We start from the raw sequence: 24,255 nt of genomic DNA, 5'->3' as shown, positions 1-24,255 counted from the left end.
ATCTCTCTTTTTTATTTTTAGCACACCCTGCCTCACTTTTTCCACTCACCTCACACTATTGTATTCTTTGGTCCCTCTTTTCTTTCTCTTTCTTTTCTTCAATATGGTTGATGAACAAATTCAAGGAATCATTTAGAGTGTGCGTGTAATTTTTTAAGTGTGGTAGTTTATTTCATAATTTAGGGGTGATTTAGGATAATCTAAATAAGTGTACTTTTTGACTTTTTATGAAATATGGATTGGGTATGAGTTGGGTTTGAAGTGATGTGGTATAGAGGTGATGTGACTTAAATAAGATGATGTGACTTAAATAGGATAGCGACTTTTTGACTTTTTAATTTTTTTAGGTTATGACAAATAAAGCCTTAGTAGATAAATTATTTTATGTGTTTATCATTCAAATTGTGTGTAAAATTTTTTAATTTTTTTTTTTATGCTTGAATCATTCAAGAGCATAGGGCATAATTTGTTCATGATAATAACTTATAAATGTTTATTCTTTCAATTTCTCGGAGCTAAATGAAATCTCTTTTCTTCCCATGTTGTTAGTACAATGGAAGGGTTTGTGCTACAACTACATCCATTGGGGTATTTGAGGAAATTAAATGAATTAAAAAAATTTAGCTAGAGATATTTATTTTCCTAAGTAATATTATTTCAATTGTTTTTTAAAAACTAAAATACTTATCAAATTAATTAAGATTATAATTATTATAACGCTCTAACCTCAACTACAATTATATGAATTAATTATAGAGCATTGATAGAGACTCCCTCTAATCATCACCCCATACACACGTGACGGGTGGTGATTGGAGGAGAAGGAAAAGATAAAAAATTAAAAAAAAAACTGACCAATGGAAGAGAAAAGGGTCAAAGGGAGTGAGAGAAAAATGGGATGTCAAACATTTTTATTAATTATAAGCAAATAAAATAAGCAAAAAGAAGAAAAATGCTTGGGAGCACTAATTAGTGCTCCCACTAATTAGGTGGCAGTGGGTCCCGCCATTAATGATATGATATTTTGGTCTTTGAGTTGTATTTTTTATTTTTTTATTTTTTTAATACATTAGTACTATTAATGGTGATATTTTTAATTGGATGAATCATTGTTGCAAAAAGAATTTGACGCTTGACAAACTTCTCATCCACGTCGCTCCCTACTCTATATACCAAAACTTGTCAAACTGCCTTTTGTTATACAATAATGTGCATCATTTTTCGTCAAACTGCCTTTTGTTATATCTGAAAATCTATTACTTTATTATTTTTATTGTTTGCTTATGAAAAAATAAAAAATATGATAAGTGATTTTGGGAAAAATAAACTAAAAAATAATACATCTCCCAAATAAAATTACTCTAAACCAGGGAAATTCTATTTTCACACTTGATTTAATGTTTGTCCACATCATATGTTAGTTGATACATTTATGAATTTAATTATACGTTATTATTCTCATTCCACACACCAAATATTTTAACCATAACCCTACAACTCAAATAGATTTTTCCACACATTACACCTTCAAGCCTCTTTGGAGTCGATTTCATTGCATTGTTATTCAAATTGTTTTTCTTTTGATTCAAGCTCCATGATACGATGTTCAATTGATTGTTTCAAGGAATCTAATTCCTTCTCTTTTGATTGGAGTTCTACGAAGCTCTCATTAATAGGTTTTTAGATAGAATTAAGCTTCCTCGGTTGTTATTCTAGCAAACCCAACTGTTTCTATATTGATTCGAGTTATTTGAAGGGTTCAGAGGTTGATTTCATTTTGTTCCTTCCTAGATTGGAGCGGTTGAAATTGTTGTTGGATAGAGTTTAGAACAAAAATGTCTAAGCCTCCGTTTGGGAAGTGGGTTGGCTTTTTGGCTTTTTGACTTTTTTGACCATATGAGCCTGGGCTCAAAAGCTTAGTTTGGGAAGGGCTTTTGCCTTTTTGGCTTTTTTGATTTTTTTGTGAGAGAAGAATGTAATGATTATAAGGTTGGATGAGATATTTTGTTTGTGGCTCATGAGCTTATTCTGTCTTTTATGGCTCATTGAGCCAAAAAAGCCCAATGAGCCCTTGCCAAACCAACCCTAAGACTCTCTTTTTTCACCCCTTTTAACCCCCCATCTCTCTCATTAGTTAGATTTTTTTTTTTTTTTTTTTTTTTTTTTTTTTTTTTTTTTTTTGTCATCGAATCACCACCTGCCGCATGTGTTTGGGGTGGTGGGGTAGTGATCGGAGGGGTCTTCATCACTCTTCAGCTTAGAATTGGAGCGATTAATTTCCGAACATAATGAAAATTTTGAACATTGATTTGCTAAATGACAATTGCAAATAAAAAAAGAAATCAATTTTTGCACATAAAACTCATATTTTCATCGCAGGACAATTAGAGTATGGTTAATGAAAGGAGTGAAGTTTTAACTTTTTATTTTTTTAAAGAGATATACATTGGGAATTATTATTTTCAAAAGATGTATATAGAGAAATTTAATTTTAATATTTAAGGAGTATATTGATATCCATTATAATCATTTTTTTATGATAAATTTATAAAAAAAATTTACACTGATTAAATTTTTTTTTTTTTTTGTGGAAATACAATTTTTCTCCAAATTGGTATTAGGGTTCATATGATAATTTGAGGGTTTAGTAAAGGGGGGGTTTAGTGAAGGAGGTGGGTTTCAATTCAATTCTAAACTCTCATCTCATACTCTCTCCTCCCTCTCTTCTCACGAGCCCCAGCGTAGCGGGGCCTCTCCGTCACCTCCGTCCCTCTCGGCTTTCTCTCTTTCGATCGACCGTGGTTCTTCCGGCGTACTTTTTGTTTTCCGGTGAGTGTTTCTCTCTTTTGATCTATCTCAGAGTTGGGTATTGAAGCACACCCATTTCATGCTTCTTTGTAACGTGTGTAGTGATGTCTTTATGGGTTTTGTTTTGAACTAGATTTGTAGTTCGATATAGAGAAAGCAAGGAACTTATGGGTTTCTCTGAAACTTTGTTTTTAGGCAATCAAAGAAATATTTTTTTCCCTTTTAGGAAACTGATATTGGAGTGACTGCCATTTGTTCTAAGTTATAGTTCATGTAATTTTGTGACAATTGTTGCAATTTATGTTGAGTAATATATATCTTCAGTTTAGGATTTTGAGTTTTGAGCAGTGGCTACATCAGGATGGAAATGATTTTTATTAATTTTGAAAAAAATATAGAACTGGTTGGGGTTATGCTGGTTGGGAGATTCTATAAATTGAGATATTTGAGGAAATTGAATGAATTGTATTTTTTTTAATTAGAGACGAATGAATTTTGTTTTGGAAAATCCAAATGTTCAACACTTAATGCTATATATATATTGATTATAAGGCACTATGAATTGAGTTATGAATCTATGATTCTTGAATTAATTATTAAAAGTTCACATGATGTTGAGCAGTGACTGAGGTTTCTATGGTTTTTCCACAGATGGGGAATTCAGATGAAGTGATCGAGAACGACAATAGCGATGTAGAGCAGAAGCCGAAGACCAAGCACAAGGGGAAGCACGACAAACCAAAGCCATGGGATGACCCCAATATCGATCACTGGAAAATCGACAAGTTTGACCCTTCTTGGAATGAAGGCGGCATGCTCGAAGTCAGCTCTTTCTCTACCCTCTTTCCTCAGTATAGAGGTAAACCCTATCTCCTTCCTAAAATCCCTAAAATTTAATCCCCTCTAGCTTGTACAGGAAAACATTGTACATGCAAAATGTTTTACATGAAAGCCTAAAATCAACTTATTAATTAGCATTCTTAATGCACACTCCATTTGTTTCTAAGTAAAATATTTTGTGCTGGAAATATTTTTCATGTAAAACCTATTTCTTTGTAAAATAATATGATCATTCTCATTTTCTGGTGTTTGGCTGCAATATTGAAAATATTTGTTGAAAAGGGAATTTCTAAGCTTTTGACACCAAAATAATACAAAGATTTCTCTTAATATATGATACAAACAATAATTTTTTTTTATATACCCAAATTTGTCACTTGTCCCACAAAAAAGATTTAAAAAAAAAAAAAAAAAAAACGAAACATACAATGTGCCATTTTTGTTGCATCAAGCTATCACTAATGCACACACAATTCTTTGAAGCACTTCATCAATTCCCATGTGAGCATATAGTTTATAAAAGCCATTTGTTCACCTACTATAACTAGTTTATATATAAGTTGATAATCCTTTTGTGAAGGATTTTGGGGGCCAAATAATTGTTGAAAGTAGAAAATTTTATGAAATTAAAGGTGTTGAATATAGAATAATAAGAGCGCAATGCAAAATTCTATTAATAAATCAACTACAAAGAGCTGTAGGCTATTGCAGTTGAACCGGAATATAATTCTACATTCATGCACAATATGGTTGTAGTTGAAGTTCTTCAGTTTTAAACACCCAAAAAAAAAAAAAAAGAGCAATGACAATTATTTAGGAATTGTAGTTTCCCACCAAGACCATAATGATTTGTAAGTTGTAAGTATTGTTTTTTCTTTTTTTGATAGGTACATAAAATCTTCGATACCATCCATCCATGTAGTACGTGTACACCACTTGCCCAAGCATATGTCTCAGTTGTGTTTCTTTCTGACACATGTTTAAGTCTGTTCAACTTTATTTGTATGTAGATGGAACATGACCGTACTTTTCCTGTTTAAGCTTACATTACCATGCTATTTAACGAGGAGAAGGGACATGCAGGTCCAAAATCCGCAGAAATTGTTCATTTTCTGCTTCAACCAGTGGACTAGTTATGATAGTCTTATCTAACATTTAGGTGTCCACTTGACTTTTTTGTGAAATGCAATTTTTGAGCACTTATTTAATTGTATAACTTGGGTTGTGTGTGTTTTCGTTGCAATGCATATGTGCATAGATGCATGTGTTTATGTAACAATCATGTGAGAATACATATAATATGCCTTACTGTCAAACATTCAATTGAGGTTGCTATCCGAGACTTTATTGTGATTTTTGTGAACCTTTGCATTGTCCTGTGCAGAAAAATACTTGCAAGAAGCTTGGCCTGGCGTGAAAGGTGCTTTGAAAGAGCATGGAATTTCATGTGAGCTGAATTTGGTAAGTGCTCTCAATTTTTTTTGTTTGTGAATATACTTAAGCGTGGAGCTTGTCAAAATATATGTATGGATTCATCCCTTTATTATATTTGAAACAAGTAGACTTGATAACCTACAACTAAATACTAAATGAAGTCATGCAGAAATCATTTAGTGACACTGAAGTTAGTTTGTAATGCCGTAGAAGTAAGGTTGATGTAAGTTGAAGGGCAGGTTATCCACAACTCAACTCAAACCCCCCTTGGTTGAGATTGCTTAACCCAATCTTGGGAAAATAGGGTTTGGTTAGGTTGCTTAGATTGGTGTAAATTTGATATCTTTATTTATTGTGCATTTGTTAGAATCTCAAAATAGAATGTTTGTGGAAGGATGTGAATCAGTTGCAAATAACAAAAAGGAAAGTTGAGAGAGAGAGCACACTTAAATTGCTCAAATTGCACCAAAATTTACTGAAACACCCAAAATGGTCTCTGAGTTGCAATATCAAAACAGTAAATAACTAAACAGTATTTGAGTTGCACTGTTCTGTTTCATTGTTGAAATTGTATGTTTCACCCGGTAGCCACCGATACCGTAGGGGATTGATAACACTGGTGGTACCAATGGGCGCCATGGCTTTGAAGAGTGTTTTTCCTTTTGTGGTTCCATTCTCCCTGTTGCACATTTTAGTTAGGGCAGTAGATGGGACGGACTATTAAGGGGTTACTGCTGGTAACTTGATCTGATGTAGGATATCAACCCAAATGGATTTACAAGGAAAAGAAAAATTCATGTCCATCCCATGTAGTTAGGGTGAGAGTTAAGGATTTTGTCAGGTTTTGACTAAAGTTAATTTTCTTTGTAATGGGTAAAATGATACTTGTGTTTACCTTTCCATTCCTTGGGTGCTTATTAATTGAGCAGCAAAGGTTTTATAACATCTTTTGTACTCAAGTGTTTTAGTGTTTGGTCAGGTTGAGGGTTCGATGACTGTTTCAACGACTAGGAAGACAAGGGATCCCTATATTATTGTGAAAGCTAGGGATCTCATTAAACTTTTGTCAAGAAGTGTTCCTGCCCCTCAGGTATCTTACTAGTGTTTTTTATTTTATTTTTTTATTTGAATATTCTTCTGCACATGGAAATTTTTATTGGAAGATCTCCTTTCTCCTTTCTACCAAACGACAAAATAATTTAATTTATTTGCTGAAAAAGTTACTGAGTTTTTTGACTGTTATGTCACCTCTTTATATTTTATTTGAATGACTGACCATCAGATCTTACTACCTGTATTGTTGTTGGGGTATCTTTATCTTGTCGTACTTTTTTTGGCCCTCTAGGGAAATTTATACTGGTTTAGAGGTTTTAGGGAATCGATCATATCTTTTATTTGATGTTCATGTTCTCACAACATTTTGATGTCATAGGCAATCAAGATACTGAATGATGAAATGCAGTGCGACATCATCAAGATTGGCAGCTTAGTTCGTAATAAGGTGAGTGTTTTTGAGTTAAGTTAACACTTAAAGTTGACACTAATGACATGAACTTGAGTGCTTTATTTCTGGAAATTTGTGATGTCTTGATGAGACGAGTTGCCTAGTTTGTAGTGACTAGTAATGGTATTTATTAGGCCGAGAAGTGGTTTGTTATCTTATCTTGTCGAAAAGGAGAGAAGATTTCACTTGTTGAGTATAATTTTGCATTTTCATGTCATATTACTAGAAAAGTATGCTTTTTTGTGAAAGTATTCAGTTTCAGTACCGACTTTTGCATTTCATCAGGTCCAAAACTTCTTGCAAGTGTTACATATTCAATGCCATCAGAATGCTTTGATGGTTATAATGTTCATTGACCCATTTCCATTGGGAAGAAATGCAGTTAAAAGGAAAAGCTAGAAAATATGTACAGATAAGACGGATGAAATTTCATTGACTTTATATGCAAACAAATTGTGCGTGACATGATATCAAAGTAGATTTAATAATTACATAAAAATATGGAATTTTGTTCTCAATTATTATTATCTTTTGCAGGAACGATTTGTCAAACGAAGACAACATCTTGTGGGCCCCAACTCTTCTACTCTTAAGGTATTTGACAGTCAAAGAATTACTATTCCCCCAAACACCGGTCCCTTTTTCCTTTTCCCGAGGAAAAAATCATAGGATTGTTTGCAATATGGTAACTCTAGGAAATACGGACACTTCTACGAAGGTAGCATTGCGTGTCAGTGTGTTGGACACTGATGCAACACGACACTTGTCGTAAACTTCCCTACAACTGTACGAAGAAAAAGGAGGACAAAGCCTTCATTAAACTTCATCACAGTTTATTACAGATTCACAAAGAAAATGAAGAACTATGGAGTGAAAACAAAAACGAAGAAGGAGAATGACTAAGAAATGAAAACAAAATAAGAAAAAGGACAAAAAAGTGAACCTAAACAGAGAGAGGGGAAAAAAAAAAAAAACTAAAGTAGATAAGAAGAAAATAAACCAAAATGGAGATGAGAAATAAAACACAAGAAGAAGGGGTGAAGAAGAATATTGAAAATTGAAAGTGAAGGAGGATTGAAAAGAAGGCCGTAGAAGCTGAGGAGTGAAAATTGAAATGAAAGAATCACTAAAAAGGAAAACTGAAACTTGAGAGTAATGAAAAGGAAAACTAAACCAAAAGGAAAAAAAAAAAAAAAAACTAGCCGCTGCCCCTTGGGTTAATACCCATACCATGATACACTGTTCAATCTGTTTGAGTTGACCATCTTTGCTGCATTGTTCACAATTTTATTGGTGTGCAGGCACTGGAGATTTTGACAGGGTGTTATATTCTTATCCAGGTATATCTTTACGATTGTCGTTCCTCTTTAATTGAATAATCCAGTAAATTGCACTTCCACAGTAATGTTTTGCTTATTGAATTTTAAATTTGTTTCCTTTTGAAGTCAAATACTGATACATTGCACTTGTAAATGAGTAGGGAAACACAGTTTCTGCTATGGGTTCCTTCAAAGGTTTAAAACAACTTAGGAAGATAGTGGAGGACTGCATACTGAATAAAATGCATCCAGTATACCACATAAAGGTAGCGTTGCTATTGTTTGTCGAAACTTCGTTTTTAAAATTATTTTCCACTTCTGGAAATGCTGATCAGTTGATAACTCCTTGTAATAGATCCTCATGTTGAAGAAGGAGCTTGCAAAAGATCCTGCGCTTGCAAATGAGAACTGGGACAGATTTCTTCCTAACTTCAAGAAGTATAATAACTACTATATTATGTCCCAATATTAATGCAAATATTATTTTGTGCTTAGGGTTTTAAACATTTTCTATCACTTATTGTTTACAGGAAAAATGTTAAGCAAAAGAAAGTTAAGAGTAAAGAGAAGAAGCCATATACACCATTCCCTCCTCCACAACAACCTAGCAAGGTAAGTTTCATACGTTCCAGTTAGAGATCAAAATCTTTAATATATATATATATATATTTATCATTTCTGTGTTCTGATTGTATTAGTACTAGACATTTCCTTTGGACTGATTATCTTAGTTGATCAAGTTTGTTAACCAGTAAAGATTTAGCAAATTAGGCAGGTATTGACTTGCTTAATTATAGTTCAATTCGGCACCTTGTTGCAATGTCCTACCACACTTGAGCAGAACTGAAAAATAGACTAGACATGGTTCATTCACCTGTTAGTTAGGAGGATCTTTTTCTGTGACATTGATAATTAGTTTTTTATTTTTTATTTTATTTTAAATATATATATAAATAAAAAGAGTAGTAACAGAAGTTTTGAATTTTTACATCTATTGATGAGTAAAAGACTTGTCCTAATCCAATTTTTTGATTAGCAACAAGTTGAAAATCTTATTTGAAGTTTTTTTTGTTTAATTCTTGGATTTCCTTCTTCCTTTTCTGATTTAATTGTTATATTATTAAATATTGTCTGTCCTTGACATTGGTTGTCGTAAACATAGATAGCATTGACTTGATCTCCATTGCTCAAGTTGTTTGATCAAATCTAAGAGAGTAATGGCTTTGGATTTTCTAGGGTCTCAAATGTTTTTCACTGCATCCACAAAGAAGCGGGTTTTGCCATCCCAGCCTGTTTCTTATAATTTCTTTGCATGATTGAATTTTTTTTGTTTTTGTTTTTGTTTTTCTCTACTCTTGGTTCTTAAGGGGAACAACTCTTGAATAATGTGTTTTCAGCCTCTGTGTTGTGTTTTGATCTAAATATTCTAAACTATCTTCAGATTGATTTACAACTGGAAAGTGGCGAATACTTTTTAAGTGATGAAAAAAAATCGGCAAAGAAGTGGCAACAAAAGCAGGAGAAACAGGCAGAAAAAACAGCTGAAAACAAAAGAAAACGGGAAGAAGCATTTGTTCCTCCCAAGGTAGGTTTGTGAAATTCGTCCTTATTATGGATTTTACTTTCAGTATTTTCTTTTTACTCATTCAATCTCGGTTATGCCATTGCAGGAACCGACAAGGCTTGTTTCTGGCACATCTAATGATGGTGAGAATGATGTGGCTGCCATGGCCACGTCTTTAAAGGTAATAAGCCATTTTATAATCTCCCCAATATATATATTTTTTTTATTTTTTTAAAAATTCTTTGGTGCTTACAAGTTTGTATTGCAGAAAAAGGCAAAAGAGTTTGGAAACAAAAAATCATTGGAGAATATTGATGCTGAAAAATATATTGCTGCTAGAGAGCCACCTTCGAAGAAGAAATCCAAGCGCTTTGAGGCATAGCTTGCTGAATGAATGGATCCTCAAATCATCGTGTGTTCTATTTTTTGGTCTTTCATCGCTCTTTGTTGAAGTACATCTAGTCTCTCCTAATGAAAGTTTTGTTAATTAATTAAGGGTATGAAAACTTTGTTCTATGAAAAATTAAGATTGCAGTGGATGCTAATCTTTGGACTGCTGCAACTGTTGTAGAGAGATCAGGTATGACAAAAAAAATTAATGATGATTCTCTTTTACTTTACTAGCCCTGTCGGGTAAATTTGGGCCACCTAGAGTGACATGCATCCTTGCATTGAAATTTTGGTAAGTTGTATTGTTTTTGAAAGAAATGGAGATTATTTTTCAACATCTGGGTCATATGCCTACAGCAGGTAGCATCTATCACCGACCATACTGAGTTGGATCAGGAATTCATTGCAACAAACCTCTGGCCTGGCTGCCTATGAATCGTTTACTTCTAAATCTTCCATCAATCTCTCCCAAAGATCTTTTCGAAATTTTACATGAAATTTTGGAGTTTTTTTCCCCAAAAAAGTGGGGATGTCATGCTCTTTCAAGTAAATGCTTTTAGCCCTCTCTACTACTACGAAGACAAGTCGTCTTAGATTTATGTCGAGCTTCTAGGGTTTGTGAGGAGCATCTTGTACTTCCAATGTTTTATTTTTAGGCATGATCTTCTTGTCTCTTGGGATATGAAGGGGGTTGCACAGTGCAATTATTGTTGTTGAATGTTTATGAATAGGTTTGGAGCCTTGAGCTTGATTGTGATATCTTGTTCTTCTTTATTTACATCAATAGAATTTTTGTCCTACTAATGAATGAATGCATTAATTAACAGAATATTTGAATGTATAACTATTTTAAGGGAAGTGATTGTCTCTCGTCCACAAAGTAGACTAGATGTGAGGTCCATCATAGGTCTTATTTCGATAATCTGAACTGTTTAATATGTAGAGTTCGTGGAGTAGTTTATCTTTGTAAAAATTCATATTGATTGGATATCGATAATTATTTGATCAGATCAGATTTTGGTTAATAATTTATTTTGAAAATTATATTTACCATTGATTGAAATCTAATTTGATCAAGTAGCTATCGATATTCGATCAACGTGATTTTTTACAGGGACAAAGTATTTGACAAGCTCTACACATTAAACGGTTCGGATCATCTGTTGTGAGCCTTACAGGTCTAACAACATGCTCCAATCCTATCTCGGACCGAAGAGAAGCTTGACCTTTATGTTAAACAGGTCAACTATCCTTCTTCTAATACCCATCATGCATAATTCATATTGTAGTTATTGCAACAGTGAGGACTTGGAGGAATTGATCTTTTCTCACTTAGCCTAGATTGGTTTTTAATTGGTTTACGAGCAGGAAAAAAAAAAAAAAAAGTAGAAAATAATTAAACTTGAAGGAAAGGTAACAACACCAATAGAGCTTCAACAATGCATAGGTTCTTTACTTACTTTCTCCGTCTTAAAATATTAATCCCTTATTCTATTTTTTATAGTCCTGAAATGTTAGTCTTTTTAAAAAAATCAAGAATTAAAATAACATGAATTTCTTATTCTATCCTTATTTTAAATTCATTAATTATGATAATTAATGTTGTCAAGAAAAAGTCAAAGGATAATTTTGAAAATTTAATACTTTTGAAGTGTAATAATTGTATTATCAAAAAAAAAAAGTTAAATTTTTCAAAAAGAATAATATTTTGAAACGGAAAGAGTATTAATAATTAATTTTAGGTCTTTTTTTTTTTTCCCTCCCCCACAAAAAAGAAAGGTTGCTATCTTTTGAAGTATACCTGTTTTGATGTGGAAATGTCCTATAATGGACTCAATGTTGAAATCCACGCATAAAACAATTATACTTCTCTCCAAGCCATTGAATTGAAAAACAAAAAAAAAGAAAAGAAAAGAAAAAAATGATTGGAGATATATACTTTAATTGAAAATTGGAAATTAAACCAAAAAAACAATGGAGATATACCTTTACCTTAAAATGAAAAATGAAAATAGGAAATTGGGAAAAAAAAAAAGAAAAGAAAAGAAAAAAGTGACAAGATTGGAGATAATTAATTAAATAAAAAAAAAGAACAAAAAAAATATTATACTTTAATTGAAAATTGTAAATTAAACCAAAAAAACAATAATTGGAGATATACATACCTTTACCTTAAAATGAAAAATGAAAAAACAGAAAAAGAAAAGAAAAAAAAGCGACAAGATTGGAGATATAATTAATTAAATTAAAAAAAGAATGAAAAAAATATGAGTGGATGGTGAGAAGCAACTCTCCTATCAGAGCCAGGTTTCGATCCTGGGACCTGTGGGTTATGGGCCCACCACGCTTCCGCTGCGCCACTCTGATTGTTGGTATATTATACCTTAAAAACCTTATTTATACAAACAAATAATCGAAACACAGAGCAGAGCAGAGCAGATATAAAGTTTGATGATAAAGTTGGTTGCTTTGAAACTCAACAATGGCCTCAATCCCCTGTACTCTCCAACCAATCTTCGCTTCACACCCCAACAATTCTTCATCTTCTTCACATCCCTCAACTCAATACTCGCTCAAAATCAGTTCTCAGTTTCTGGGTATTCGAAAGAGACTTGGATGGCTCAAACCCTCTAAAATTGGACCCAGTAGTAGTGGTTCGAGAGCCACCTGTTGGTTCAGATTTGGGAAGAACGGTGTTGATGCTGAAGGTGCTGGCATTTACGGTAGCCAATCTCGTGACGATTTCGATCGCGACGATGTTGAACAGGTAGTGTTTTTTTTTTTTTTTCTCTGTAAAATTAGACATTGTTGGCCTCACTCTGTTTCTTGTTTGATTGTTAATTTGTTGTCTAGGGTTTGTGTTCATTTTTTTAATCAGATGATTTTGATTGTGGAACTTCATTGATTTATATGTATGGTGGTTGGGTAGACTTTTTTTTAGACTCTGAATTTAGCTTTGATTGTTCAATTCTGTGTGATATAGGGGTGTGATCCTACTTAAAATTCTTATTTAGTTCCTTTCTTTGAATTAGGTGATTAGAAGTAGTTTCTTTGTTTACCTGTAACACAGTTCATTAACCCAAAAATATAGTGTTAATAATACAAATAAAGTGTAGTTTTGAAACATTTTTTTTCTGAAGCCAAGCAATTTTTTTTGAAGTTGTGTTTTGAAAATGCCAGCTTCGAGCGTAAAGTTGTGTTTTCGAAACATGATTTTCAGAAAGCAATCTGGGTTTGGAAAATAAATTCAAAACAATTTGTAATTGAAAAATAGTTTTTGACACAACTTGGGTTTGGCTAATAACTCTAGATGTATGCAACTTTACCCCTCCTGTGGAGAGGTTGTTTTCGTGGTTTGAACCCTCTATGCTCGCATTGTAATGAAGCAACCAAACCTACCCTTAATATTAACAATAAATACAAAGCAAAAACTAAAATCTTAGACACAGTTTGTGGACCTATCAGAGCAGCAATTTGGTTACTGATTCCAAAAGAAGATATTTGGTGTGGGCAAAGAAGAAGAAGAACTAAATTTATATTTATCAAAAAAAAAAAAAAAAAAAAAAAAAAAAAGGAAAGGAAGAAGAACAGGGCTCTAAACAACAGGTGCAGTGACTGGTCAGATTTCTGAGCTTGGTACCTGTTGTTATGATCCCATGGGGCTATTTTACAGGTATTTGGAAAACCATATTAGGGGCTATAAGTGAGTGTTTGTCTTGGAGCCAACTTTCTGGGAGTACAGATTGGAGAAGCATTGTGCTTTGTCTACCAATTCTATGTGGAGTCAGCAGTGGCCCAAAGGTTTTTGAGACTTTAGACTGAACATCGAAATGAGGCCTTGTGCCTTTGAACAATTGGGACATTTGACAATAAGAATTTTTAAAAAATTTCTTGGTGGGCCATAGGCACGGGATAAGTAGCCTTGTGGTTGAGCCAGTCGAAGGTGCACCTCATTTGGGAGGATTTGGCTTCTTATAGGTGGGCATAACATGTAGCCATGAATGAACTTAGAAATGTATCTGGTGGCCAAAAGAGATGCCTTAGAACTACTTCTAGATTGCTGTTGAAACTCTCTCTCCTCTCCCATCCTAGTTTAAAACAGACATTTTGGTCATATTTCTCACAAATGATGATGGGGTTCAAAAAAGATTATTTGGACTACTTTGGGTAGAGGACATATGTAGATTTCTTGTCTTGTGTTAACTTTGATATGCAGGTGTCCTGATTCACTTGCGGCACACAATACTGAATAATTTTTGTACATACATAGGCAACTGATGAACTGAACCTAGTATAGAAAACAAAGACCACCTACATTTACTAAAAAAACTTTGCAGACTAGAGAGTTATGATACAAATTTTCGGTTACGCTGGCTGTTTCCATGTAGAACAAGGCTCCAATTTACATGCCTCATTTGGATCCCAAGCTGCCAAAACTTTTTTCTTTGAACACCCATTGAAGTCTTTTAATCATACAGTCTTGATCTGCCAAAAAAAAAAATTGACCATTGCCTTTGTTGTTTCCATGATTATATTTGTTCAGGAGAGTAAAAATGCTCTCTCATCTTTGGCCTAATTGCATGCAGATCTAGCAAAGTATCGCTTATTTTTGGCTAAAATAAGCCAACTTAGGACTAAAAGATTGTGTTTATGCTATGCAGTACTTCAACTACATGGGAATGCTTGCCGTTGAGGGTACATATGATAAGATGGAGGCTCTTTTAAGCCAAAACATCCACCCCGTCGATATCCTTTTGATGATGGCTGCCTCAGAAGGTGACAAGCCAAAGATCGAAGAGCTGCTAAGAGCCGGAGCTAGTTACACTGTCAAGGATGCAAATGGACTGACTGCAGTTGATAAAGCAGCCAGTGATGAAATTAAAGATCTTATCCTCGGGTTTTCAGCTCAGAAGGCGTGATCGATAGTTTCATTACAATTATGTGTTAATGTATTTATGTTTCAATTGACAAATTTCCAAATATTAATCCTTGTACCTTCTAATCTTTTCGCTTAGCTGGAGTTTTGTTATTCCAGTCCATTTGAATGGGATGCTTTAGCTGGCTGTTGTCCTTGTGATAGTGTTATTGTTTAATCTAATTTAATTTATTTTCAAAAAAAACCTTGTAAATGTATATGCAATTTAAATGATTATTGAATCAATATTATGATATTAAAAACAAAATTGCTGCATCCCAAAGTTCCAAAATTACACCGAATGAGGTGAACTTCAACCTGTAAAGGTTCCTACACAACTGAAAAAATTTAATTACCATCTCTTAAAAAAAGGAAAAAACCCGATCAAGATGCAGTGTAAGTCATTCTATTAAAGATCAACTGCTTGAACTGATCAGTATTCAGAATAGACCATCCTTGAGGTTTCCACCGGTAAGTAGACTGAAGAATGGATCTTCTTTGTCATCACTCCGACTCTCAGTTCCCTTTATGTGAAGCTCAGTTACATTTGTTGTTGATACCGCAGGCTTGTTTACTGATATGAACGCCACTTTATTTTTTGATCCGGGTTTAAGTTTTGAAGGATCTGAACGCACAGATGAACTTGAATCCGTAGGCAAGCCAATTTCAGAGGGCAGGTTCTCTTTTGGAGATCCTAAAACATCTTCCACTTTTGAACAATCTTCAATCTTCTTCGCATCATCATTCTCGATCACAGGACCCTCAAATGAACAAGTATTATTGACCTTGATGTGAGCGAGGTCGTCAGAAGTGCAGTTTGGATCTTCCTTGCCAGATTCGTCATCTACAGAGTCGAGTAAAAATTAGACATAAAAGATGTAGAACTAAATTTTCATAGCCATGCTGATGGAAAGAAACACCATCCACTAGGTGAGACTAGGGCAAAGGAATTGTTGCAACTATGAACAAGTTGCAATAACCCACATGTCGAATAGACCATTCAAAACAGGGTCTGTTATTTGGTTACTTTACAATGGAATGAGCATGAGCAGAGAAGACAATAATGAATCTTCAGCTACAAGTTTCATTTTATGGGGCATCTATTGCTTCAATTCAACGAGTTAACCAATTGTGCCATGTTTAACACCGTCCATAAGTCTTTGGTGAAGTTTATTCTACTAGACTATGTCACCAATGAATGCAAAGTACCTATCATATTTCATATTTATGGGGAAAAAAATAATAAAGAAAAAGATCAAAGAGAGAGAACTTGTTTGGAAAATCCTTTCCCTAGAAGAAGCTCAGGTATAGAAAGAATAAATGCAATTCCATGAACATTCTTACCACCAAGCAAAACCTCAATACTTTGATACTGAATTGCAGATGCTTCTAGAGAGACTTCTCTAGTCTCCCTGTCTCGACATTCAGTCTGGCTTTTATTGATTCTCTCATGTAATACAAACTTATCTGTTTCCCACACGCAGTCCAGCAAGACAGCTTGGTCTTTCATCGGGTAATATTCTGTAAATACCTGAAAGTATCACAGAGAAAAGGAAAAAAAAAGTTGTGGACCCAAGGCAATGGAGAAAAGATCGATCTTCGCCAAAAACATTCAGTTAACAATAAAGGAGTAGAGAGACCTCAAATCCTTCATGAGGTAATTTTACAGACTGCTCCTTTTGAGAGAGAGAAGAAACCATGTTGAATACTGTTACAACATCGAGTAATATCTGTAGAACACAAAAGAAATAGATTCACTTTGGAAGCAAAACTACTCGAAGTTTCATTCCCACAAGAAGCAACGGAAAATGTGACTTCGATAAAATTCAGACTGTCCTACTCATAGGCACTAAACTATGAGATCTCATACCACTATTTCAATGATAGCAATTTTGCAACTCCATTTATTAGATGATTAAGATTTTGTTAATTAATTAATTTAGGAACCATATCTGATGAATCTCATACCAAAAGTGTGCATAATGAATTCCATATCAACTTTGTTTACTAATCTAATTTAGCCTATCTTAGTGCGACAACTTTATAGGGTTCAGAGGCAAAATAGTAAAGGGATATAGGGGTTTGGTAGAAAGGAAGGAGGAAAGTTGTGACCATGGAATTACAAAAATTCTAGATTGGGTCATTACATAAATAAGAGAGGTTGGCACAGGTTTCTATTTCATAAATGAAGAAATCAACCATGATGACTTACCAGGGAAAAAAGAGAAGAAACAACCCATGATGGCATCTTTGTAATTAAAGAGAACTAGAATTGGGCCATTTCATTTTAGAAAGATTCTAGATTAGCCACACCTTATTCCTGTATTACACTCTGGTTCTCCTTTGTTGTATAAGATGCCTCGACTCGGTTCAAATAAATACCAACTGCAATGTTTTTATCCATCGTAATTTATATCTTAATTCATCTCGACAAAGCCTTAAATCCATACACTTGATGTCGCCTATTTCACATTCCAACTTCTTCACCCGTTGTATCATGTTTTACCCATTGATGAATTATCAAAAAAATGGAGTGTGAATAGTAATCCCCTACAAAAATTGGATCACCTATGAGCCTGAAAATTAAACACTAACATGAAGTCTAAAGGTTTTTCTAGAAAGCAAATGAAGCTTACTTGTTGGACCAAAACTCGTAGGCGTGCAAGCAAAGCCAAAATTGTAACAGAAAACCCCATGAAAAATGATCGAGCAAGTAAAGTAGATATTTCTCTGTAGATAGTTAAGGTGTGACAATGCATTGTCTGAACAATACTCACACGATCTCACGAATAGATTGTACATGGTAAAAGACCAAGTGACCTAGGCCTGTTCTCCATATGGACAATTCAGACGTAACGTTGAGTACTACGTTTAAAAGCAAAGCACAAAATACAAAGATACATGGAAAATGGCCAACTTATCTTACGATACCTAAAAGTAGAGAATAAATAGGTGAATAAGCTTGGAGATCAAACTGAGGATATGATAAAACTACCTGAGGATGTGACCGAGTAAAATCAATTGGAGAAATGAATCCAAGTAGCCAACCCTAAGTAATTAGAACAAAAATTTGTTGAGTTGTTTTTGAATTATCTTTCATGCAATAAACTTATATACGAGTCAATCAGATAGTTTAAATAAAATTCTAAGCCCACCCAACAGCTTTCAAAACCAATTTCAAATGTTAACAATACAGACAAACACAAGAAATATAGACATTAGCCACAAAAAGAAAAGAAAAGAAAAGGATACGTAGCTGCCTTCAACATTGGCTCAACCATCTGCAATAGAAGCCCAAAAAAAAGAAAATTAGGGAGTAACTCATGCAAACCTGCTGCCTACCCTAATGTCATGAAAATTAGGGTCAAATCCAGTTTAGTTGGCTAGAACTTACTGGTTTTTAAATTTCAAATATTTGGTAAATTTCCTTTGAAAGTACGGAGGGTCCAACTTTGCCAAATAAAAGTGCCTAAAACCTAAACAAGGGAGACATTGGTTTTCCAAAATACAAACAACTTAATGGGGAGTGGGTCAACCTGGTCCAATTTAGAGAACACACTTGCAGGGGTTAGGCAGGATGCTGTTTTTAGTTCATATGCACTAAACATCCTTAAGGTAGTAATACAATCATCCACACTATCATTATCCAATTTTATTTTTTATCTTTTATTTTTCAATAGTCATTAATTGAAATGATTTATACCATATATTACAGTCTTACAGATAGATAATATTGTCCACTTCTAGTATTTTGTATTTTAGATTCATGAGCTTATGATTAGCTACTTATCTAGTGCCTAATTCTTAGATTTTAGAATTTTTTTTTTTGATAAATAAAATTAACTTAATTGCGGAAGCATCAAGATGATGCAAAGAATACAAAACTGCAAAGGAGACTACCAAAACCTAACCAATGATAACATCTAAAAAATCTAACAACTCAAACAAATCAGGATCAACTTTCTCCTCCATCCAACTATACAAGATTGTAAGAAGACGACTCTCAAGCCACGAAACACTGTGTTGGACCTCTTGAAAAGTTCGTCTGTTGCGCTCTAACCAAACCAACCACATCAAACAAAAAGGCACCAATGACCACACACGCCGCCGACATCTAACAATAAGGAGGTGTTTGGGCAGTTAGCAGGCCAAAAAGCAGAGGTGGTGTCCTTGCTCCAGTCCTTGGATGAGCTAGAGGCTAATGGGGGATTGTTGCCTAATGATATTGCTCGTAGGGAGGCCGCTAGGCAGGATTTTGTTCGTATTTCTCGTATGGAGGAGGTGAGTTTCAGGCAAAAGTCTCGATGTTAGTGGTTAAAGGATGGGGATCGGAGTACAATGTTCTTCCATCAAATGGCTAATGCACATCATTGGGTAAATCAGATCAACAAATTGCGAGTGGATGGTCGAGATTTGGGTATGGCTAAGGAGATCAAAGAGGAGATTGTGGGTTTTTACCAGTATCTGTTTCGGCCGCAAGCAGAGGAATGGCGGCCACGGATGGCCGGGGTTCAGTTTGATATGAACTTGGTGGCCGATAGGGAGGCTTTGGAGCGTCTTGTTACTGAAGATGAGGTGTTGGGGGCTTTGCGGATGATAGGTGGAGATAAAGCGCCTGGCTCGGATGGCTTTACTATGGCCTTCTTTCAACATTGCTGGTGTGTGGTTCGAACAGATGTGATGGCAACTTTGGAGGCTTTCTTTGTGTCAGAGCATTTTAAGAGGAGCTTGAATGCGACGTTCTTGGCTCTAATTTCAAAGAAAGGGGGGGCGGGGGATATTCGTGATTTTCAGCCTATTAGTCTGCATGGTAGTGTGTACAAGCTTCTTGCTAAAGTTTTGGCAAATAGGCTTTGGTAGGTTTTGCAAGCAGTGGTGCCAGAGTCCCAGAATGCATTTGTGAGGGGTCATCAGATTTTGGATGCAGTGTTGGTGGCTAATGAGTGCGTGGATTCTTAGTTTCGATAGGGACAACTAGGTTTGATTTGTAAACTGGACATTGATAAGGCTTATGATAATGTCCGATGGGAGTTCCTGTTATACGTTTTGGAGCGTATGTGCTTTGGCGAGACTTGGTGTCAGTGGATTCGGTTCTGCATTTCTACTGTGTGGATGTCGGTTCTGGTAAATGGTACTCCGATAGGTTTTTTCCCGATTTTTAGGGGTCTTCGTCAAGGGGATTCTCTGTCTCCACTGCTGTTCATTTTAGTGATGGAGGCGTTGAGTAGATTGTTGGATAAGGTGGTACAGTAGGGTTTGTTTGAGGGTTTTATGGTGGGTCCTATTACGGGGACGCCTATTTCTGTTTCACACTTACTGTATCTTGATGATGCTTTGATCTTTTGTGGGGCGGTGACAGAGCAGGTGGGTTATTTGAGATGTGTCTTGTTGTGTTTTGAGGCAGTTTCAGGCCTTCGGATGAATTTGAGAAAGTCGGAAATGATCCCGATGGGAACTGTGGACAGATTATCAGTTTTAGCAGCGGTGTTGGGTTGTAAGGAATCGGCTTTGCCAGCTACTTATCTGGGTTTGCCTCTGGGGGCAACGTTTAAGGCCAAGGGGTATGGGATGGAGTGTTGGAGCGGATTCAACGCCGGCTGGCAGGTTGGAATTCTTAGATTTTAGAATTATATAATATATAGTTAAAAGCAACAAATAGCTTTTTTATTTCTACCAATTTTGCAATCAATATTTGATTTAGTGGTTGCATATACCAATTGAAAATATTGACATGTATATCTATTTACGTAACTCTCTTAACTGATATGTCAACAGTTCACTTTTTTTATACGTCACATATTTCAAATTGCTTTCAGTAGCAAGTATATTTAACACACAAGCCTATCACAAAAGTACCTTACTTCTCAGGCTGCACTTTATATTGTGCATTGCACTTAGGCACTCTAGAAGAACTTGTCGCCTTGAGCACCTTTTACAACTACGGATGGAACGTAGAAGAGGCATTCAGTTTACTACATGTAAGATATGGTATCATTTTTTATGGTTTCTTGCGGCCCAAAAATGCAATGCCTAAATGAAATATTTATCATTTAGGCCCCGTTTGTTTTCAGAGGTAGAATTGAAGGGATTAATAGTGAAGGGATTAATAGTGAGATGATTGTTAGTAAGGGGATTGATAGTAAGGGGACTAAGCAAAATTGTATTTGTTTTGATGATAATTGTTAGTGTAGGAATTGTTAAATTATTTTTATATAAAATAATAAAACAAATAAAAAAATATAAAAAAATTAATGTTTAAAAAAAATTCCCAATATGTAAAAAATAAAAAAATTTCTAATCCCCTCACTATTTTTCTAATACCACCTCCACCTCCTCCATCTCAATCCCCCTTCCAACCTCCATCTTAATCCCCTCCTCCATCATAATCCCTTCATCAACTCTACAAACAAACACAACACTAAATAATCTCACCTTCATCCCAATCCCCTCCCATCCATTACATCCCAAAACAAACAGGGCCTTAAGGGCACCAGGTGACCAAATGTAGGTGGTAGTTACACCAAAAATAATCAAACTCAAAATGTCTACTTCTTGAGATAGGTTGTGGCCATGTTGTCTACACTTTGGGAATTAACCTTCCAACCAACTGTACCAACATGTGGTATTCATTCCGAAATCCCCTTATTTATGGTAAGTCCGAATTCTCTCTAACCTTGTATGATGTTAATACAATGGTATGGAGCTCTTAAAAGTATCTTTTTTTCCTTCCCCTTCTTTATCTTCATTTTTGCTACCTACCAGCACGTGGATCCACAATCAGGTAATTGTCACATATATAAAGAGCTACAAACAATGCAGGGCTGACTAGTATTGTATTTGTAGTCAAATTGCTGGAATCAATTTATGTAGAGAGAGAAAGATAAGCCACAAAATGAAAGTATAAAGGCATTGAAACATACATATACCACTAAATAATAACAAGGAACAACAAATAAACTAAAAAGAAGAAAGAAGAACTCACCTGTGACACTAGGCGTGCCGTTCCTAAGAGCCGCTCCAAAAAATTATGTTTTCCACTATCACATTTTCTCCTCTTCAAACTATGGCAAAATAAATAAATAATTAAACTACTAAAATGTTATTTATGAGCATTGAGCAATGATAAGCAAACAGCATTTTATTACTCCGTCATCTTACTCCATGACATGCACATTCTCATTACCAATCATTCTACCAATGTAATGAATGCCATCTTCAATCCATATAAGACGTTGGAGTAGAGAAATGGAGTACAAATAGCAATTCCATCACATTGTCCACACAGACACAACCCAATGAAGCTGATAATTAAATACCAACTTGGGCTTGTGTGTACTATGGACCATATACATTTATATTCACATTGTGCTTAAAGTCAATAAAGAATCACAATGATATGATTAAAACATTATAGATGGGGAATTAAGATTAAATTTACCTTTCTAAAAGCTGCACCTTTTGCTTAGGTTTTGTCCCATGGATAACTTGAAAGGAGGAGCTAACAATCTCTTCTATGTGAGCTGATTGCAGAAGCCTCAAATCTCTCCTCACCTAACATCACATGAATATGATAAACTAAGATTAAAAAGACAATTATATGCATTACATATATTTATGTACCTATTTGCACATATTTGCTCATAGGGAATAACAACCTTTAGAAGGTACTGAAAATATGAGCATCGTCGGTGCTGATTCTTGTTTTTGTATACAATTCTATCAAGGATGCCACATTCTGTTTGGAGTTGACCAAGGAAAGACTTCAATCTCTCCTCGACAATTTCAATCTCTGAACCCATATATTCACCTGTTCAGGAATATATTGCACCAATGTGACCAAACACAAAACTAATTTCCTTTAAAGAAAAGAAAAGGAGAAACAACAACAGATATTGATGTCAACTGAAATTGGAATAGGTTCTAGTATGAGATCAGTTCATCTAAAAATGAACTATAACACTATTTTTTCTTTTTTTTCCTTTTCTTTTAATGTTCTAGTAACAAACTCAGTGCACACCTTTTACTAAAAGAAAAGGTATACTAGGAGCAAAAGTTGAAGGGCAAGTGGCTCGGTTTTCCACACAACATATTGATTCAACGCCTACCACAGATATAAAATACTAGCAACCACAAAACCAAGGCAATTGAAACACCACAAAGCCATCGTATATTCAAAATTGTCTCCACGACATTAACATTTAGAACACCAGAAGCAACAAAATCGATCAACCAATAATGCTTTGATCCAATTACACGTCGCGACATAGAAAGGTTAGTTATTTCAAATCAATCTTTGAACCCACTAATCAAAATTTATTTAGCATCACTCAATTCATTTTAGTAGCCAAAGTTTCTTATAAGCATTTTATCAAACAGTTGACAGGCCATTGTGCAACAGCATTAAATTGCGTTCCACGTTATCCAAATCCAAAGAAACATCAAATACTAAACCAAATTCAACAATTTCAGATATATGCAAAATGTAATCTTTGATTTTTCATGAATAGTTTTTACTATTAGCCAGAAACAAAGAAAGAAAATAGTCTCTATAAATTTTCTTCTCTGTTTCATCAATATTTTCTGAACCTATTGAAGATTGATCAATAACAACCAGTTCAAGACATGCTGAAGCGATTTTAAGTGAGAGCCAGTTTTGCAGGTGTTGATAAAAAATTTAAAAACGAACCCTAATACGAATTGGGTTTAAAGGGTCACCGATTCAATCCGAATTGAAATGTGATGTGATGAATATGAATACATCGATCATGGTTAAATATATAAATCCATATAGCAATAAATATATGAATTTTGAAAAACCATATATAAATCTAGACCTTAATCAATAAGGCAAGAGCATTTATTGTTCAAGTTTCTTCCACAATGGCTTCGTCGCGACCCCTTTCTGGCTGAGCTGAATTCAAATTTCTTGATAAATTACAAATACATGCTTAAGGTTCGATTAAAATATACATCGTCTTACATTTAATTTCTAAAATTTTTAATTTTAACAAATTATTTTTTTTATTAATAAATTAGCAAGTCAATTAACCGTTTTTAATAATGTTAAAAATATATTTAAATTAATAATTCATTTAATAATGTTAAAAATATATTTGGATTAATAATTCATATAATTTTATTATTATATAATAAAATAATTATGAATTTTATTTTTTTTAGTTAATTGTTTAGGATGTCTTCAATAAGTGTATTTTGACTAAAAAGTTAAGGAAGAAAATATAGTTGTTTGGGTTAACTTTTTGACTTTTTATGAAAAAAATATGTATTAAAAAATGGGAAAATCGGTCTAGAGTCCCTCTTCCACTTTTCGTAATGAAAGAAGTCCACAAAATTATTTTTTGATGTCTAAAGTCCTAAACATATATCAGACAAATTTCAGTCAAACCCATTGACACCCCTCTCTCTCTCTCTGTCCAACCACGACATGGATCCAAGTTGTGAAGCACTGCGCCGCCGTGCT

The 24,255-nt window shown here is 34.4% G+C and overlaps 3 protein-coding genes across 6 annotated transcripts; 2 read left to right on the top strand and 1 right to left on the bottom strand.

Moving 5' to 3' along the window:
- The first annotated feature begins 2,386 nt into the window (after window positions 1–2,386).
- Window positions 2,387–10,089, top strand: LOC114297278 (RNA-binding KH domain-containing protein). The gene is made up of 13 exons (XM_028241675.2): window positions 2,387–2,829; window positions 3,460–3,667; window positions 5,033–5,109; window positions 6,062–6,172; window positions 6,515–6,583; window positions 7,124–7,180; window positions 7,888–7,926; window positions 8,067–8,171; window positions 8,261–8,343; window positions 8,436–8,517; window positions 9,347–9,490; window positions 9,576–9,650; window positions 9,738–10,089. The coding sequence occupies exons 2-13, from the start codon at window positions 3,460–3,462 to the stop codon at window positions 9,849–9,851; spliced, it is 1,164 nt and encodes a 387-aa protein (XP_028097476.1). The 5' UTR covers window positions 2,387–2,829; the 3' UTR covers window positions 9,852–10,089.
- A 1,750-nt stretch (window positions 10,090–11,839) lies between these two features.
- On the top strand, window positions 11,840–15,057 carry GDC1 (Ankyrin repeat family protein). The gene is made up of 2 exons (XM_028241670.2): window positions 11,840–12,626; window positions 14,521–15,057. Exons 1-2 carry the CDS (start codon window positions 12,342–12,344, stop codon window positions 14,776–14,778), a joined length of 543 nt encoding a protein of 180 aa, XP_028097471.1. The 5' UTR covers window positions 11,840–12,341; the 3' UTR covers window positions 14,779–15,057.
- Window positions 15,009–23,747, bottom strand: LOC114297270 (uncharacterized). Of its 4 annotated transcripts, none has more exons than XM_028241666.2 (9): window positions 23,609–23,747; window positions 22,430–22,581; window positions 22,213–22,325; window positions 21,757–21,835; window positions 18,027–18,055; window positions 17,411–17,504; window positions 16,415–16,504; window positions 16,119–16,305; window positions 15,009–15,618 (listed from the first exon to the last, which is right to left on the bottom strand). In XM_028241666.2, exons 2-9 carry the CDS (start codon window positions 22,571–22,573, stop codon window positions 15,215–15,217), a joined length of 1,140 nt encoding a protein of 379 aa, XP_028097467.2. In that variant the 5' UTR covers window positions 22,574–22,581; window positions 23,609–23,747; the 3' UTR covers window positions 15,009–15,214. The 4 variants fall into 4 exon arrangements, with proteins under 4 accessions (XP_028097467.2, XP_028097469.2, XP_028097470.2 ...); XM_028241668.2 differs by having other exon boundaries at window positions 23,490–23,623; XM_028241669.2 differs by lacking the exons at window positions 17,411–17,504; window positions 18,027–18,055.
- Window positions 23,748–24,255: the final 508 nt, after the last annotated feature.

The sequence above is a fragment of the Camellia sinensis genome, chromosome 7 (genome assembly GCF_055761805.1).
Source record: "Camellia sinensis isolate YWXY chromosome 7, ASM5576180v1, whole genome shotgun sequence".
Lineage (NCBI taxonomy): Eukaryota > Viridiplantae > Streptophyta > Magnoliopsida > Ericales > Theaceae > Camellia > Camellia sinensis.
The sequence above is the reverse complement of the archived record's forward strand: the minus strand, read 5'-3'. Positions and strand labels throughout refer to the sequence as shown.